The 18,599-nt window shown below is 52.5% G+C and overlaps 4 protein-coding genes across 4 annotated transcripts; 2 read left to right on the top strand and 2 right to left on the bottom strand.

Annotated features, from left to right (window-relative positions):
• Positions 1-1,453: 1,453 nt before the first annotated feature.
• On the top strand, positions 1,454-4,778 carry BO66DRAFT_409633 (ATP-binding protein; the record flags this gene model as incomplete). The annotated part of the gene is made up of 7 exons (XM_025649197.1): positions 1,454-1,497; positions 1,556-1,921; positions 1,997-2,238; positions 2,296-2,636; positions 2,690-3,100; positions 3,618-3,957; positions 4,015-4,778. 7 exons carry the CDS (start codon positions 1,454-1,456, stop codon positions 4,776-4,778), a joined length of 2,508 nt encoding a protein of 835 aa, XP_025506123.1.
• Positions 4,779-5,842: 1,064 nt separating this feature from the next.
• Positions 5,843-7,275, bottom strand: BO66DRAFT_389995 (RTA1 domain-containing protein). The gene is made up of 3 exons (XM_025646909.1): positions 6,858-7,275; positions 6,698-6,790; positions 5,843-6,626 (listed from the first exon to the last, which is right to left on the bottom strand). Exons 1-3 carry the CDS (start codon positions 7,078-7,080, stop codon positions 6,043-6,045), a joined length of 900 nt encoding a protein of 299 aa, XP_025506122.1. The 5' UTR covers positions 7,081-7,275; the 3' UTR covers positions 5,843-6,042.
• A 1,254-nt stretch (positions 7,276-8,529) lies between these two features.
• Positions 8,530-11,718, bottom strand: BO66DRAFT_389993 (putative phosphoketolase). The gene is made up of 8 exons (XM_025646908.1): positions 11,349-11,718; positions 11,203-11,277; positions 10,877-11,111; positions 10,644-10,796; positions 10,260-10,569; positions 9,579-10,199; positions 8,698-9,523; positions 8,530-8,628 (listed from the first exon to the last, which is right to left on the bottom strand). The coding sequence occupies exons 1-8, from the start codon at positions 11,509-11,511 to the stop codon at positions 8,591-8,593; spliced, it is 2,421 nt and encodes an 806-aa protein (XP_025506121.1). The 5' UTR covers positions 11,512-11,718; the 3' UTR covers positions 8,530-8,590.
• A 451-nt stretch (positions 11,719-12,169) lies between these two features.
• BO66DRAFT_409630 (putative acetate kinase) lies at positions 12,170-13,803 on the top strand (the record flags this gene model as incomplete). Its single annotated transcript, XM_025649196.1, has 6 exons — positions 12,170-12,549; positions 12,648-12,962; positions 13,029-13,091; positions 13,156-13,228; positions 13,289-13,669; positions 13,750-13,803. The coding sequence occupies 6 exons, from the start codon at positions 12,170-12,172 to the stop codon at positions 13,801-13,803; spliced, it is 1,266 nt and encodes a 421-aa protein (XP_025506120.1).
• Between the last annotated feature and the right edge of the window lie 4,796 nt (positions 13,804-18,599).

The following is an 18,599-nucleotide window of genomic DNA, read 5'->3' as shown; positions in this document are numbered from 1 at the left end:
TGTAACTGCATCCAGGTCATCAAGTGAATTGTCACCATTTGCGAAGATTGACTCGATGGTGCTTGCTGTAGTTATGTACAGTGTCCCGCAAACATAGTTCCCACACCCACACCTACAGACACTTCCTCTCTCTGTCTGTTTATCTGTCTTTCGCACAGTCTTACGACCTGGCAATCATTCTTCATGCTACTGCCATAAAAAAAAGCAACCATAGCCCTAATCCAAATCTTAGCTTTAAACTATTTAATCTCCGAACAGCTGCGACAAATGCGAGACCACCGATTACGCACTACTATCACTATCGAGCTCCCTGTCGGCGGGACCACCGGTAAAGCGGGAGGGAAATATATTTCGGCACAACAGCCGAGTATCGATCAATCTGATAATATCCTAAGCACATCTGCGGAGTAAGTTACATTTTGCACTGGTACTGGATAGCCAATCGTTGAGACAGACACCGGTGTAAAATAGGTAAAGCTGGCAGGTGCCGTGCTACGGTAGAATCGTTCCTGACAGGGTCACGTGCCTTTTTTTATTGTTCATCCTATTTAGGCTCAGGATTCAAGCAATCGATTCAAGAACACTTGGCATCGAGTAGTCATTAATTCCATCTCAACCTCCAACAAACTACGGAGTACATATTAGACATTGAGCCGCTGGATACTGAACGGTCAGCCACAGCATGGTCAATGCCAAGGCCACTATCAGAATTTATAGTGCATAAGTTTCGACGATCGGAGGCGCAGCAGACGAACCAGAGATGCGCAAGCCAGTAAACGAATGATTGGTTCTGCACCCCATAGATACACCTCATCTTCCTGTTGCTGGCTGAACCTTCCCGACACTCTTTTTTTTCCCTTACATTTTCCCACCTCAACTTTCTTCCTTCTTTTGGACCTGCTCACCGTTGACGCTCCTTAGTCCCTGGTCCGTGCATGGGCAGAATCTGTTCTTCCGGCCCAATTTCCTCCCTGCTAATTGCACTTGGCACTCGTTGCATGTAGTATATCAGATCCCGTCACTCGTCCTTTGTCATACATTAATCTATCTGCGCCGACGTCCCGGACCATTCGTTCTTATCACCTCAAAGCACAGGATCTATCGCCCTGTTCTTGGCTTTCATTCAGTCGTTCTTTTCTTTTTTTCATGACCCCTTCGTCTTCGAGAAATCTTGCTAGACACCTCCACGATATCCGGCTGGTGGAGGATGATGTTGTATCGACATGCTTCCCGGTCCCTGAGTTCTCTCGCCCGGGCTGGCCTGCCACGACCTCCCCGGAATCATCGAATCACCACCCCTTATGTCGTACGAAATTTCACGCAGGGGCCTGTATTGGCGGGGCCCGACTCGTTAGAGCAAAGCACATCTGAAGAGCCCAAGAGCCGGGAGAAGAAGAAAAACGAGAAGGAGGCGGAGGAGGAGCCCACGGTGAGGTCGACTTTGCTGAAGATGATGGAGACGGCGGCCACGACATTCGCCTCTCTTGCAATTCTAGGGTAAGATCTGCTTCCTCACGACATGCAAGCGCTCGTGGTTCGCTGATTATGGCACTAGTCTAGCCGGATATGCGTATCATCGGTACTACAAGTATCTGATCCTGGAAAAAATGGAGAATGCTTTCAATCCTGGCGACCCTGCGCTTGAAATTGCCGGGATCGAGGAAGGCAAACACCGCTTCAACCATGAAGAGCATTGGGTAGTCCGTGACGAGCAAGCCCGCATCGACAGGATTGTCTCCGGCCTCGGAGTAGGACGCTATTACCTGTTGGTCGGGGAGAAAGGGACGGGGAAGACGTCCATGATCCTCGAAGCGATGCGTAAGATCAACGGCGAGGGTTGCGCAATGTTCGAGGCGCATGGGGATCTGGAGATCTTCCGGATCCGTCTGGGTAAAGCACTGGACTATGAATTCCATGAAGAGTAAGCGAGTACATATGAAGGCTATTGGCCTGGCTACTGTGATGGCTTGACTGACACATAGTGCGCATCTTGCAGCTACATTGGAAGTTTATTCAGCATCAAGGGCCCCCGGGACACAACCGCTCTCCTGGATATTGAGCGCGCATTCAACAAGCTAGAAAAGGTCGCTTTGACTAGACGGCGCACGAAGAAGAGTCCCTTGATTTTGATTGTCAATAGCGCACACTTGGTCCGCGACGATCATGATGGCCAAGATCTTCTCGAGGTCATTCAGCAACGAGCCGAGCAGTGGGCCGCAAGTGGCCTTGTCACGACGAGTAAGTTTGATTCAATATGTAACTTGTGGATCTATCACTAATAGTTGACAACCAAAGTCCTGAATAGCGATGACTACTGGGTGTACGAACGCCTCAAGCGCTATGCGACGCGCATGGAAGTCATCCCTGTTAAAGATTTGCCCAAGGAACCGGCCATGGAGGCTCTGAAGAGATACCGTAAGCAGTATTTCGGTGAAGAGCTATCGCCTGAGGATCTGGAGAAGGTGTACGATGCCGTTGGAGGGCGGCTGTCCTTCCTGAATCGGGTGGCTAAGGCCCCTGATTACAAGAAATTGTGTCAGGATATTTGCACGGCTGAGAAGACATGGTTTCTTAACAAGTGCTGGATTCTGGGTCCCGAGATGGATGATGATGTGATGGACCAGCAAAAATATGCGGTATGGTTCTCCTCAGGTCAGGACGGACAAAATTTGACTGACAACGATGATAGTCCGCCGCGATGGTGCTGGCCAAGGCACTTGTGGAAGAGGAAAAGAAGATGAAGCATTCCTATCACCCGGAGCTAGGCCACATCCTCCCAGAGATCCCCCTCCACGAAGCCCGGCAGATCATGACGAGAGCCGATTTCGTCCAGAGTTATGATCATGAAAACATCTTCACTATCGACTCTCGAGCCATGGTTCGAGCCGACTCGGTTCCGATGCAGAACGCGTTCCGTGAAATCTGCAACTGGCCAGGGTTCGATGAGCACTTGGAGGGCACACTGACGCGTATTGGAGACATCGAAAGTCTCGGACGTACGCGCGAATTGACGATCAAAGACCTATGGAATCAGGGCAAATACCAGCTGGTTATGCGGGATGGCAAGGGTCGCGAGCAAGGCGCGGCGGAGTTTTCCGTGGTAGAGAGCGAGCCAGAGAAAGAGGACGATTGAGGACGATGCTGGGAGATGTAAGTAGCCTGCGACGCGACATGCATTGCAGGCTTTGCGAGGCAATAGCCAGACCTGAATAAGTGTTGACTTGTTCTCTTGGTGATCCCATTGGCATCATGTATACAACCGAATTGTACAGTTATTGAATGTATAGGAATAAACAAACATGCATGCCATAATGATGAGGTATAGTGGAACGAATGCCTTGCTGCCTCAGTCCGCGAACCAGGGTCCTTGTTTGCATCATGGACGAATGACATCATCCACTGCTGACCTCACCGCCCGCGAGGGCCAAACATTCCCAGCCTCATCATTAATCTTTCTTTCTTTCTTTATCTCGTGTCTCGTGTTGTCCTTTCTCTTCCTCATTCTTTCATCCCCCTCCATCACCCCTCCCTCACCCCTCCCTCCCCCCTCCTCTCAATCTGACCAGCCTTGACTACAAGAACACCCTCGTCGCACCAACTTCTATCGCCACTAACAGCACAACCACACATCTGTGAACAAACACGACGATCAGATTCGAACCATGTCCCCGCGCAAGAAAGAAGTGCTGTCCTCTGTGACAATAATCCAAGAGCCCAGCGCCAGTGCGCAGCCCCACCACAAGACGCAGTTGGAGCGAATTCCACCCCCAGCGCGATTCCTTCTGGCCGTTGTCAGCAGCCTAGCTCTGAGCTCTGGCCTATTTACGCTCATGCCGATCGTGACCCGGGGCGAGCTCGGCAATGTGAGCAAGCATCTTGAGACCTGGTGGGAAGTGGGAGGGTTGATGGCGTGGAAGGCCGTTGAGGTCGGGCTGGCCTGGATTCTGGGATACGACAGTATGTATGCCTCTTCTCACAGCATTCCCCTCCGATGAAACTGACCTCTTCGCGCAGGCCATGATGTCTGCTCCTTCACCTTCCTCACCCATCTTCCGACCTACTCCCTCCTCTCCACCTTCTACGGCGTGCGACCGACCACCATCCTGGCCTCGTATGCGATCACCATCCTCTCGACGGTCCTCCCCTTCACCCTCCTCCGCCGCCCCAACTCTTTCCATGATCTCGCCCACGCGAGCCCGGAGACCGTCTCCAACCGCCTCATCCTGCAAGACCGCGCCACAACCGCCTATACGACTATGGTCGCGACCGCGATCTTCACCGTGGCCCTCTACCTCAGCTACGCCACCCCGTGGCTGCCCACCAACCTGGTCCTCCACTTCGAGGGCATCCCCGACATCTCAGCCGTGCACGCCGGACCCGCCGGCCTCCCGGCTCTCTTCCTGACTCTCCTCCCCGCCGGCTTTGCGGCGCGCGACTTCCTCTTCGCCAGCTCGACCGGTGCGTCTGCTGCCAGCGACAAGAAGACCGAGAAGACCGAGAAGACCACGAAACCCTCCACCTCCACCCAGGACGGCGAGTACCTCGCGTGCGCCGTCTACCGCAAGACCTGGGGCACCCTCTCCCCCAAGACTCAAGTGCTGGTCTCGCGCACCGTTGTTCTGGCGGGTATGTTGCTCGCCAACACGGTCATCCAGGTCGCAGGCACGGTAAACCGCGTGAGCGTGGAGGGCGCCTCGGCCTGGGGGCTGGTGTGGGCCGCTGCTGCGCTGGTGAACGGATTGATGTTCGGATGGATCGAGTCGGTGGACGGCGTATGATCTCGTAGGGAATATCTCGCTTCACCCATCTACTTCTTATGACTCCATGGAACACGGTCTCTTCTGCCGAAGCAAAGGAATTTCGGTATCGCATCACGTTCGCTACCAAGGGAAATCTTCTCACCGAAGCAGAGTGTCAATACTTTCTTCTTGCGATTCTCTTTGTGTCTTTCAGTATCCCCTTTAAAGCAAGCAATGTATGTCAGCGGGCGGAGCAACGGTGCAATTAAGCAAACCCCCTCCCCAGCACCTCCCCACCAAATTGAACGGGGCGTTCTGGGAAGTTGGCGAAAAGGACTGGATGGCTGTTTTCCGGGAGATTGTGCTTCTCTTATGACCTTACCCTTTCGATTTTGTTTCTTTTTCCTTTTCGTCTTTCCTGACTCTTTTTTTTTTATCGTGTGTCAATATCCCTGAAAATATCACGTCCATCTTCAAAACTTAAATGTCTGGCAGCTCAGGACCGAGCTCGGGCAAAACTCTCCCCTGACCTGTAGACTACATTCTGAAAAACCAAGCAATCTCCGACTTGGTAGCTCGAACCTGCGAAGCCTAAGTTCTAAGCTTCCCGTTGAAACCACAAAGTCCTGTACCAAGTCCTGGTACCTACAGCCTCAGCCCAAGACCCACAATTCAGCAAGAGCATAGTACAGCAAGCAGTCAAGCCCTGCAACCCCCCCCAAAAAAGCAGAAAAAACAAACTCTACGCACGGCGATGAAAGGAATACTGTACCAACCAACCAACCAATCAAGACAACCAGGGGGTGAGAGGGAAACGGTCGATCAAGTCTACCTGCCTTCCGAGAGCCAGCCCAATTTTTGGGTCCGTGTCGCGGAAACCTTGAAACCGAAGATGAAACAAACGCCAACCCAATTTCATCGGATCGGAACTCTGGGTTGCGGAGAAGATTCCCCCTGGGGGTCCCGGGGTTCTCTTGAATGTTTCATCTGAAACGGATGTGATTGATCCTTTTTTTTTTCGGTGGTTGAGTGGGTTTGAGGATAGGTTGAGGAGAGGATGAGGATGTGGTGGTATTTTGTCTACCTGTCTATGTGATTATCGTGATGAGATGAGAAGATAGGAAGATAGAAGTGGGGGTGGGGTATAGAGTCTATGTTCGGGACAGAATAAGTCAATTACAGAGAAAGGGGGAGGAGGGTGGTGGGAATGAAAAAGAAAGTATAAGGCCCCCCAAAAAATACTCGGATATGGAATTCGCGCATGCAATGAAAATGCAAAAACAGAAGCGAATCGTTCCGGGATTCATCGTCTCTCCATGTCGAACGAGTTGATCTCTCGATGGAACGGCTTCACGGCCCCCTTGGGCAGCAGCCAGCCGGGGTGGAAGACGTTGAACACGGCGACGGCGATGACCATCATGACGCCGTCGAGGACGATGAAGTACACCTCGTGGGTGATGAGGTAGCCGGACCAGCCCTGCGACAGCTCGATCGTGCGGTAGATGCTCCGGACGTAGATGACGACGACCGACAGAATCATGGCGCCCAGCAGGGGCACGACGGAGCCGGTCATGGTCTGCAGGAGGCGGAGGCGCAGGGTGCGGCGCACGAAGTCGGCCGCCAGCAGGACGAAGACGGTGATCGAGGCCAGCTGGAAGACGATACCGGCCACCATGGTGTGCGTGCCGGGCTCGGTGTTGCCGTCCGCGCTGTTGTAGGCGATCGACGCCAGCCCGCCGCCGATGGCCTGCACGACCAACGACACAATGTCGCAGGTGACGAAGATCCAGAGGTACAGCTTGGGGCTCAGCATCGAGGTTTCCGGGCCCATCAGCGCAATAAACCGGCCCAGAAGGACGTAGATTCCCGCGGTGAAGAAGGTTGGGGCTGAAACCGAGATGGTGGATTAGGGCCAATGTTTGGTGTATGAGCCTTTCAAGGAGATTTGCGCGACTTACCGATGATCAGGGTGGAAATCTGCATCAGGAACGCAGTCGAGTTATATGGACACTCTGCAGACCATGTACGACCGGCCCAACCGATGAGTTCAACTGGAAAGAAGCTTGTCAGTTCGCGCGCAGGCAGACCAGATGTGCAAAGATCAGGATGGGGACGTACCAGCACACCCGAGGACGAATACCGTACACCACCATGTCCTCTTCCATACCATCTGCACCAGATGCGCAAGCATGGAGACCCCAAAGAGCACGCAGAATACGATGCCTGCGGCCAGTGATGGCTGGTAGCCATATGATGTGCCATACCCCTCCACGTAAGCATGGCAGCCCTCCCTCAACGACTGGCGGAACTCGGCCTGAGCCGCAAGCGTGCTGTTGCTCATCTTGAATTAGATCCCAGTCGACAGCCGCAATAATCACAGAGACGTTCGGACGTTTGTCAAGAATCGTAGATAGATGGCGTGAACAGTTCTGATATCTAAAAACACACAGAGGCGGGGGGAAAAAAGGAGAAGATACAAAAAGCCGCAGAGAAAATAGCACCGGGGCCGTGCTATATAAGACCAAGCGAGGGAACGGGATTACTCCACAGGGTGAACGGAATTGCTCCACCTGTGAATGCAGAGATGAGAAAGAAAAATGAGTGGCCGAGCCATAGGCAGGGTCAGATCCGATTGTATGGAGCCAGGGTAAGGGTAAGGGTACGTTGTGTGTGTACTGTACAACGCGCCGCGCGATCCTTCCAAAACCTTGGTTTCCAAGCCCATCCACGTTTGATCCTATTCGTATCACATCATGTCTGCCTGGGGGAGGGGATCCCCTGTACTGTACTTTCTGGGCCACCCATCATAGCCAGCCTTGTCGAGAAAGACGGTGAAAATCTGTGCTACCTGAGAATCTAATTGATTGTTTCACACCCCCGGGGGTGATGGTCCCTGGCCGGTTCCATTAGTAATTCAGGACCATCAAGGAAACCAAACCGCTCATTCGCCGAATGTCCACGGTATTTTGGGCGAGACCCAAAAAAGAGAGCTGACGGGGGGGAATTGGCTGGTTCCATAGTTGCGCGGCGAAGATATGGACTCGCAAGGTACACCGAATCGGGTTTAGATTGTCACATATAACGCCTAACGATTGCCGAAGCTCCCGAGAGAGCCACGGCCGGGACATTTGTTAGGCGAATCACCACCGCCGAATGCCGTGCATAAAGTGTCCGCCTGTCTCATGGGATAGAAGCAGTGACCTGTCGTTGCTGCAGCTGAAGCTGCAGTTGGCCAAGGCCACAATGCGTGAGGGCTCGTTTCAGCGCCCAGACCCTTTCAGCTTCGTCAGTCGGGATCTCACTCTCATCCTAACCCGGCTGACGTAGGGGGAAAAGTTGACAGGGAAGCGGAGATCGGGAAGAGCCAACTCCGATGTCAACGTCGCGACTCGTGTAAACAACAAAACCTAAGTCTCCATGCAGGACGTGATACGTACGCCCTTGATGATGCTATATCTCCATTAGGGATCCAGGCAAACATGGCAGCCTGATCATTGTTGAGCCCCCGTGTTCCATGTGGCAGTGAGTTGAGAGGCGGAGATAACGTTAGAGGACTCCGTGAGCCGCTCCGATGTCAGCTTCACTGAAGGATTAATTAATGTGCTGCCTAAAGAATCAGGCTTCTACGGCCGGTCCCGCCGCTATTCATCGCAAGCTTCTACATTTTGGGAATAGTGGACGACGCTCAACACGAAGCCATGTCCCTTGGCAATCATAGCCTTTTAAGACCCGATTTCCCCTACTTACTCATACGTCTACCTATAACTTAACTAGACAAAGGAATGAATCTGAAAACTCTATTAACTATTGATTGTCTTATTTCTCATGACTCATAATCATCCGACAGCTTCTCAGTCAAAGGAGGGCGTCTCATAAGTACCTTCGGGGTCTATGCAAGACGATCAGCACGGGTTCCGATGATCAAAATTCTGGGAGTTTGAAAGTGAGGTTTGCTTACCCTGCCGATTCTTGAGGATGTACTTGCGTGTTTCAGCAATCTCGTGGCCGAGCTCCGCACACAGCTCCTGCTGGCGTACCTGGACTCTCTCGTTTCGTCTGGAGGCCCCGATGACAGCTGCCTGCGCCACGTGGTAACGTGAAACGTGGTTCAACAGCATCATGTCGAACGGAGTTGTGGTACTGCCTTCTTCCATATATCCTTCGATGGTGACCCGGTCCAGACCAGGCCGGCCGAAGAGCAGCCCCTTCAGCTCAGTTGGGTATCCGTGGTAGTTGATGTGGATGGGTCGGTCGGATCCAAACAGGCTGTCGAAGGCTTCCGTCGTCAGAGCATGCGGGTGCTGCCCGTGGTTCTCAAGGATCAACAGGTCCGTCACGTTCACAATCCGGACTCGGAGCTCGGGGCAACGCTTGCGGAGGATAGCCGCTGCAGCGATGACTTCAAACATCACCTCGACGCCGATGCCGACAAGCACAACATCAGGGTCCAGACCCCCATCAGTGCTGCAGAACTTCCAGATCGACGCCCCCGCTCTGCAGTGATTCTCTGCCTCCTCCGGGCTGAGGTACACCGGAGTCGGCTGCTTGGAGCCCACCATCAGGTTGATGTAATTCTTGGACTTGAGACAATGGTGAAGCGTGGATAGGAAAGTGTTGGCATCAGGTGGCAGGTACACGCGGGCGGCCGTGGGCTTCAGCTTGAGGACTGCACCAATGAAGGATGGGTTCTGGTGAGAAAATCCATTGTGCTCCTGCCGGGCCCAAGTGCTAGTCTCGATGTAATTGAGACTGCTCACAGGGCTGTGCCAGGACGTCTCTTGAGCCTACTAAGATCAGTACCAACAGGCAACAGACAGGGGAGGGCTTGAGTCAACTCACCATCTTGTTGAACTTGGCATACTGCACCATCATCGTGTGGATGATGCCCAGGAAACTCTCGTAGGACGGGAAGATACCGGTGCGGCCGGTCAAGGTGTAACCTTGCATGAAGCCCTGGCACAGATGTTCACTCAGCACCTCGATGACGCGACCCCCTTTGGCGTTTGAAAATTGATCCCATTGAAAGTTTCTTCCGGTGTGCGACAGAGCAGCGTCGAGCTTGTTACTTTCCAGCTCATCCGGAGAGAACAGTCGGACACTGTGTGGGTTCTTGGTGAACACTTGGTCGATCAATCTGCCAATCGCCTTCATAGCACTTTCTTGGGTGCCCTTTTCCACGCCTAGCTCCTTCCAGTTGGGGAGCTCCGGTGCCGTGTATCCCTTGTAGGCCTCGGCTCGCTGGCCCAGCTTCTTTTCGTCGTCTGCAGGAATCACGGACTTGATCTCATCGATGATATCACCACCTTCGGTGAACAGCTCGTTCGGACCATAAGCAGAAAGCCACTTCTCCAGAGCAGCAAGCTCCTCCTCGTCTTTCTTCGCGTTGGGGAGAGGCACCTGGTGCGAATGGAATGAACCTTCGATGAACGTTCCATGAAGCTCCTTGGGTCCAGACCAGCCCTTTGAGATTACAAATTAGCTTTCCCCGATGATCAGAAGATTGGCTGCATAAGAACCTACCTTTGGTGTCCGCAGCACAAGCATCGGCCAACGAGGCTTCATGATTGGCTTGCCCGAACGTGCAGCCTTCTGGATCTTGTGGATCTCATCAACCGCCCACGCCATGGAGTTGTGAAGGTCGGTGTCAATATCCTCCAGGTTCTCAACAATGCGGACTTGGTAGCCGTAGCCCGTGAAAAGAGTGATGAGTTCCTTGTTGTCCATGCACCCGAAGATGGTGCGCTCGCTAATCTTGAACCCGTTGACGTGGAGGATGGGTAAGACGGCGCCCGACTCAGCGGGGTCAATGTACTTGATGGCATGCCACGAGCTTGAAACATCATCAGCATCAGCATCAGCATATGCTGACCAACGGACGACGACCACCGGATGGAATGGACTTACGTGGCAGTCGGACCGGTTTCCGCTTCTCCATCGCCAACCACACAGGTGACAATAAGATCCGGGTTATCCATGACCGCACCGAACGAGACAGCCAGGGCATAACCCAGTTCACCACCCTCATGAATCGCACCGGGAGTTTCTGCATTGATATGGCTGTTGAAAGGGAAGAAAAGGAGGTCAGCAACATGTCTACCAGGAGCCAACCTCAACCGCAAGCAAGTCGTTCTCGTTACCTAGGAAGTCCAGCACTCGTGCTGAAGGTCGAGATGAGTTGACGGAGACCGTCCATGTTGCGCGAATATTCGGGGTAGAATTTGCCCAATGAGCCCTCCAGCCAGAGGGAGGCTAGCAGAGCCGGAGCGCCGTGGCCTGGTCCAACCACGTAGAGCATATTCAAATCCTGCTTCCGGACCAGGTAGTTCAGATGTGAGTACACCAGGATCAACCCGGGACATGTACCCCAGTGACCTGCGGAAGAAGTATGAGCTGCTGTTGCTGTTGCTGTTGCTGTTGCTGCTGCTGTGGTTCTGGAACGGAACCGGTATGAGGGTAGACTCACCCAGGAGTCGAGGCTTAATGTCCTCATGCTTCAATCCACGTTTCAGCAGCACGTTGTCCTGAAGGAAGATCATCGCTGTAAACACAGTCAGCCATTATTTTGTGTTTGTGTGACGATGGTGGTAACAGATTAAGTGTCTGGCTTACCAGCAGCGATGTACGCCGCCGCACGACGATACTTCTGCAAAGCATCGTAATCTGATTCCTCTAGCTTAGTTGTCTGGAGTTGGGCCTGCAATTGTTCAACGAGATCAGGGATGTGGGATGGTTCCGGCTTGGGATTCGGCCGATCGATGACTTCTCCCGGCATGATGGGCTGATACTGTAACCCGTGGGTGTATTTGGGCTTATCGTGATAAGGTAACGGAGAAAGTAGGAAGCGAGTAGTAGTTAGAAATATACGCGAGGATTGGATAAATCCCACGTGGAGGACAGCAGGGTAAATGATTAGACGAAGACAGGCAAAGTACGAAAAAGATATCAGGCCACCAGGTTAAGGGAGAGGGGAGATGTAGCTTGAAATAAGCCCGGTGTTGACAAACTTGACATTGTATCCTGTCCGACTCTACCTGCTATTTTTTTTTTTTGGCTTCCCGCTACGTCACCTGGTGAAGGGTCTCTGACATCACCCGTGACCCAACCACTTTCAATCACTTTCGCTATCTTTCTCCCCACCAATCTTTCTGAGCTACGAACAACTTCCAAGAACTGCTCTGCCCACCTGCAAGATCATACATGCAACTGGACCCATACGGCAATGCAACTCCGAGATTTTGATCATTAGACAGTCACATATAACTATAGGGCCGGCCTAGCCAGGAAAATTGACGGACTGTTGGAACTGCTACATAGAGATCTATCTCCTTGCATCTTGTACATACATACCCCGCCTACCAAAATCCCCTCCCCTCCCCTCTCCCTTCTCACTACCTACTCAACACTTATAATTTTATTTAATTCCCCTCACCATGCCCCGCAAGTCCATCCTCTCCGTCAATGCCGGCTCCTCGTCGGTCAAACTCACCTTCTATACCTTCGAGCAGCACCCCAAGGTGATCGCGACCGCGCAGGTCTCCGGCATCACCGCCCCACCCGCCAAGCTCAAGTACACCTGCGGCGAGAAGAACCACACCGAGGAGATCAAGGAAAGCATCGGAACCCCGCAAGACGCCTTCAAGTTCCTCCTCGACCGCTGCGTCTCCGACCCGGAACTGTCGGAAGTCGGCAGCAAGGACGATCTGGCCTACATCTGCCACCGCGTCGTCCACGGGGGTGACTACGACTCCTCCGTGGTGATCACCGACGAGACCTATCACCATTTGGAGAAATTGGAGGATCTGGCTCCTTTGTATGTTTTTTAGACTCCCCCCCCCCCCCCCCCCCTCCTCCCGGCCTGATGTGCGATATTGGTGTTCCTACCGTCCAAACTTACGCAATGGAATACAGACACAACTTCTCAGCCCTGGAAATCATCCGTCACTGCCGGACCGAGATCCCCGACGTGAAAAGCATCACCTTCTTCGACTCGGCATTCCACCAGACGATCCCCGAGCACGTGCGCACGTACCCCATCGATCCGGAAGTGGCTAAATCCAAGGGTCTCCGGAAGTATGGCTTCCATGGCATCAGCTACTCGTATATCCTGCGATCGGTGGCGGAATTCCTCAGCAAGCCCGTTGAGCAGACCAGCGTGATCGCGATGCATGTCGGAAGCGGCGCTTCGATGTGTGCAATCAAGGATGGCAAATCGGTCGATACCACGTAAGGGAGATGCCTCGCTTGCAGTTTGTTTGTCGGTGGAAGTTAGACACTAATCTTTGTGTACAGGATGGGCTTGACTCCTCTGGCGGGACTACCGGGAGCGACGCGAAGCGGAGATATCGATCCATCGTAAGGGAGAACCCTAGCAACTTTTTTGGGGCAAAGAACAAGGCTAAGGAGACACTGTGACCAGACTCGTATTCCACTACACCAGCGAAGCAGGCAAATTGAGCCCGGCCAGCACCAAAGAAATGCACATCAGCACGGTATGGTAATCCTTTGGGCACTGCTCAGTGTAGTGCAGCGCAGCTAATCCTCTCGTCTAGGCCGAAGAAATCCTCAACAAGAAGTCCGGGTGGAAGGCCCTGACGGGCACCACCGACTTCTCCCAGATCGCCGTCGAGAACCCCCCGAGCCCCAGCCACAAGCTCGCGTTCGATATCATCGTGGACCGTATCCTCGGCTACATCGGGAATTACTACCTGAAGCTGGGCGGCAAGGTCGACGCCCTCGTGTTTGCGGGAGGCATTGGCGAGAAGAGCGCTCTCCTGCGGAAGGCGGTGATCGAGCGATGCCAGTGTCTCGGTTTCGCCATCGACGAGGCGTCCAACGACAAGGGCCCGGGCGAGGGCCAGACGGTGGTGGATGTTTCCAAGGCTGGTGGTTCCAGGGGACCGCGGGTGTTGATTTGCCAGACCGATGAACAGGTGAGTGAAACTGTCTCCCACTGTCTTGGACGATGGAGGGAACATGGGAGGCTGACGCTCGTGGGTTTGAATTCTTGCAGTACGAGATGGCACATGGATGTGTTGAGAAGTACGGCACGAACACCAACTCGTGATTTTCTTTGCCGTGAGGGATCGATGAATATGAGGGAGGAACGAAATCGCCATGACCTATCACTTAATGATGATGATGCTTATAATTGTTTCAGCTCAGTTGAGACATTGAAATCCAATCCCTCCCTCCCCTGACTTACCGTAGCCATGAGCAGCACACCTGCCTGGACCCATGGAAACTCAAACCATCAACTCCATTACCTGGAATTACTCAAGACACTCATTTCCAGCAAGCAAGACAGGGTCTTCAAGCCGCGGAGCACCAGCCAGGATCCTTTCCAGGCATGGTATTCGGAAGCGAACGCGAGCTGTGTCTGAGACAGTGAGGAACGCGAAAGGAGACGGATACATCACGTCGCCAAAGACAGATGGCAACAAACACCCACGACATCCATGTAATGTTGGAAGATGAAGCGGAACAACCAAGTCGGACTATCTTCCACATGTCTCGACAGGTAACCTAGAATTTGTAGTGCTCCAGCACTGCCCGTTGGCTTCATAATACGGGGTGAAGGCTCAAGCTGTCTAGACCTCTCACCTCCCGGACCATACCCGATCTACACTAGCAGCCACGCAGGGACTGTAAGCAGGTCTAGGTAGAATAACGTTACTAGGTAAAGCAATGTGACTTGCCAGACAAACCGAACTAGCTTTCCTTACCCTCCCCATAAGCACTAACTACTGTAACCCAGGCCTGGCCAATAAGTCAAGTTACTGTACAAGCACCTGAGACCCTGACTCAAGCAACGGCTTCCTAGGTAGGTAGTTAACAGTTCACGAAATCAAACGCCTGTCAAACTGCCCTGCCCCCTGCTTCCGTTCCCCTTTCACCTTTCCCCAAAAAAGCACACCAGAAAAGCAAATCCAGGATGTAAGCATCACACTGTACCTCGCAAATCAGTCAAGAGCTCAGCCCTTCTCCCAACACAATAAAGTATGTACCTATCTAGTAACCCTGCCCTAAGACAACCACCGCACCACACCACTCAAACACCTGCACCTCCAGCATCTTCCCTCCCAGTATCTGCATCTGAAGTACCACCCGTAACCCGGACCACTCCAAGCAAAAGAGAAAAAGCCAAATCGGACCGGGACGAACACAGCCCGAACCATTGAACAGACCTCCCATCAACAGAGTAGGTGGGTGGTAGGTACCTAGTAGCTAGTAACTTAGGTAACTTCCTAGGCAGGGATAGGGAAGCTAGCAGCGACGGAAACAACTGTACCGACTGCATCCTATCCTCCCACAAACCGATCAAAACTCGGACTTCCCCCCGAGACTCTTACTTACCAACTTAAGCCCTAAGTTCAGTTGACATGGGAGAATCGGAACGGGGAACTTCCCATCCGGACGAATGACATTACGGCCTAAGTTACGGGTACGGGTAGATTCAGGCTGTAGGTATGGTAGCCCACAGGCACAGAAACAAAAAGCAAAGCAAAGAAAAGGTAAGAAGAGACAAATCCCAGCTCCAGCTCCACCGCGGTAGGGGAAGGGGAAAGACATCTACGATACGGAGTAGTGAAGGGAAGACAGCGCGGTAGATCCATCGGTACCGTATCGGGAATGCGATCATCACGATCTTGCCATCCCTCCCTGGCTAGCTGTCAGGAATGTGTAGCTTCGCTTATCGAGGAACTAAACCAAGCAATGCGGGAATTGATTGTTTGATCCATTGCATGCGTGGTTTATTGATAGGTACGCAGACCGGTAGAGAGATACCGGTACGGAGAGATATGGATATGCCTCGTTGGGTTGGAAAACCAATCCACCCAGTCATGATAACACTCACAGCAGAGATGAGGTGGTTACCGGTAAAATCCCTCATTGCAATTCGCTCCCCTTGCGTTGGGGTCGGACTGAGTCGTGGGAAGGAAATGATATGGTTGATGGGACGGTAAGCAGGAAGACAGAGAGAGCTGCGCGATTTACTGAACGGCCCCTGTGGCGCTGGCGCTGGCGCTGATTCAATTGACAGATTAATTTACTGGAGGCCCTTGCTCTTGATATACTGATGTGTACATTGACCTTTGTGTGTGTGGGTATGTGTGTGTGTGTATCAAGAAGGTTATGCATTCGATAGAAAAGTACTCCGTAACCAAAACCTAAATCTGCACGATTGCCATCATCTCCTCTCTCCTCTGCTATTGTACCGGTAAAACCCCCTGGACCACTGGTTAGTGAGAACCCTGCAGCGGAAGATCAGATTGGACCTCTGGAAAGAGTCTAGAACTTATGCATCGCTTCTGGCAAATTAGAATATCTCCAGAAAGAGTGACAGAGGGAGGACTCGTTGTTTTTCTTTGTGGCTAACAACTTAGGTGGCAGGCTCAAAGAGCTATGGATAGACGCAAGTTCCCCGTTGGAAAGACATGGGTAATGGGTACTGGGTTGATTAGTTAGTTCAGCCCAAGGGCTTACACCCTCTCAAAAGACCAGGAATTGAGTCAGTATTTAGACCCTGTGGCGAGTCAGCTTGTCGGATTGGATTGGCGCAGTATCATGGCTACAGTACATACCTATCGAGCTAGCTGGGGTTGAGTACGGAGGAGTAAAGAGGTTGGAAGTCAGGTACATCCCACTCGACTCATGCCCAGCCAGCATCCACCTGTTCTGGGCTGGTCCAGGCATCTTTCCTTTCCTTTCATCCATCATAAACCACACCAACATTACCACCCTCGATGAAAGAGAGACAGACACCAAGCGTGGGCTCACGCTTCACTGTAAAAAAAATCAATCTCTTCCAGAATCTTCCTCTTCTTTATTCTTCGCCCCCCTATTCCCTCCAGATCACAATCTCAAGCCGAGAATAGCGTAAACAGTGGCTGCCCCCCCCCTCCTCCCTTCTTCTCTCTTTTGGAGCTGCCTACGGTACGGGAAGGGGACAAGAGAAATTCCCCGTCCTGAGACCTATCATTCCCCAAAAAGTGATTTGCATCTGCTGTGTGGATGCTATATTCCAGAAAAAAAGAGCCGGCCCGACACTGAGGGCAACACGTAGATCATCTCCCCGAACCGGGAAACGCAGTAGATCCTCCAGGAGCGGGCTAACGGGGGAGACCCGGGCGGCGGCGGGCTTTCTTACTGTCTGTGTGTGCTGTGAGGCTGGGGAGGGGGAGGGGGAGGGGGAAAGACCGGGGAATGGGGGGAAGGGGAGGGAGACAACGGCGATCAGAAGCAAGAAGCCGGGTGTGCTGATTACCTGTTAGTGGACTGTAACTACGGAGTACTGACCAACTCAATAGATCAAATGATTTCCAGCACTAAAAGGGCCGGTAAACTAGCTATGGTGAGTGGAATGCCAGTGCATCTACCGTACCGTACTCCGAAGTCTTCTCTATCCCGATCGATCTTTTTGCACATCATCAATATGTCTCCGAGAGAGAGAGAGAGTACCCCTCAGGTACCCCCCCCCCCCCTCAAAAACGGGCATTGAAATCGGGGCTGGCTCGGGACGGGGAAAGAAGGGAGGCAATGGGTCGAGGTCCCAGTGTGGCGGGTGGATGCGTTAGTCTGGACTGGGGAAGCAAGAAGGATACATTTCGGTAGGTACGGAGTAGTGTCTTGGAATGGGGAATGGGGAATGGGGAATGGGGGCAAATCGAAATGATGCTGTTGATGGATAATGATAATGATGATCAGAGGGCAAAAGAAGAAACCCAAGCAAAGAAAAAGCAAAGAAAGTGCCCGTAATTGAGGACCAGATCGAAGGGCAGGCAGGCAATTCAGACCGGTTCGTATTGAGCCGACCGATCAGTTCCCTCTTCTAGAACGCCATCCCGTGACTACAGAGACGCTAATCCCTCCGGCTGTGATTCCGCGGATTTCTTGGAGGTAGGGTTATCGATTCATTACCGTCGGTCTTACGACCCCTGATCCACCCAGAAAGGGAAAAGGCGAACACATCCTTGCCCCGTCGGGTGTCGAACGAGCAGAGGACTAGGTGATTGATACCGTATGTACTTGAGTAAGTAATCTAACTCAAACCCCATTGCAAATTTACTCCTCCAATCTCGCCCGAATGGGTTCATCCTTGAAACTAGGTCAAGTCTGCCGTAAGTCCAGAGCAGGAAAGAAGGAAGGGTGGCCATTGTTTGACATGAACGGGAAGCATTTCCCAGGGATCTACCTGGCACTGTCGTCAATTGACAGGTGCTCTGGCACTGTGAAGGAGAACGTGTCTATCAGGTCCGCGTATCCATCATTTCCATCGAGCGAGACAGGCAGAGACCAAAGCAAAGGCGATAGATCCGGTAGATCAGATCAACAAAGAGGTACTTTTGCACGAGTACTGTGCTATGCTGATGAGAGCGGATGCCAAAACATGGTGTTCGCCATCCATGCGACATACCAAACTAGCATCCCACACCTAAGAGTCCGATTGTGACAATCCCAATCACTGCTTCTGCAGTATGACCAAACCTTACTAGCATACCAATTCCATCATCCTCCCTGCATCGGTCGCGATCCCACCACCGCGCCCCCTGGCCTTCTGCAAGGTAGCTCCCCCCCAATGGCGAACAGACCTCTTCTACCGTACTATCAAACTACCAACTAACGTATGTACTACCTACCTATTTTATTTACCTTTTGGGTTTCACAGCAGATCGGTCGATCTTCCATGGCTTTATTTACCCCATCCGGCACACATGTCCTCTTTCTCTGCTTCGATGATCTGCTGCAGAACACAGATTCCCCGAGCGGGCGGCAGAGAACGCCGCAGCAGCTTGCATGCGGCCACAGTAACTTTTCCTTTCTTTCCTTTTTCTTTCTTTCTTTTTTTTTTTTTTTTTTTTT

The sequence above is a fragment of the Aspergillus aculeatinus genome, assembly GCF_003184765.1.
Source record: "Aspergillus aculeatinus CBS 121060 unplaced genomic scaffold BO66scaffold_12, whole genome shotgun sequence".
In the NCBI taxonomy this organism is placed as follows: domain Eukaryota; kingdom Fungi; phylum Ascomycota; class Eurotiomycetes; order Eurotiales; family Aspergillaceae; genus Aspergillus; species Aspergillus aculeatinus.
This window is presented reverse-complemented; position numbering and strand designations above follow the sequence as displayed.

Coding starts and splice junctions, on each gene's coding strand:
- BO66DRAFT_389995 (XM_025646909.1), bottom strand. CDS start 7,080: ATGAGCAACAGCACGCTTGCGGCTCAGGCCGAGTTCCGCCAGTCGTTG. Junction 6,791..6,857: donor ATTCGTCCTCGGGTGTGCTG/GTACGTCCCCAT, acceptor GCTTCTTTCCAG/TTGAACTCATCGGTTGGGCC. Junction 6,627..6,697: donor GATTTCCACCCTGATCATCG/GTAAGTCGCGCA, acceptor TCTCGGTTTCAG/CCCCAACCTTCTTCACCGCG.
- BO66DRAFT_389993 (XM_025646908.1), bottom strand. CDS start 11,511: ATGCCGGGAGAAGTCATCGATCGGCCGAATCCCAAGCCGGAACCATCC. Junction 11,278..11,348: donor GGCGGCGTACATCGCTGCTG/GTAAGCCAGACA, acceptor CTGTGTTTACAG/CGATGATCTTCCTTCAGGAC. Junction 11,112..11,202: donor CATTAAGCCTCGACTCCTGG/GTGAGTCTACCC, acceptor CTTCTTCCGCAG/GTCACTGGGGTACATGTCCC.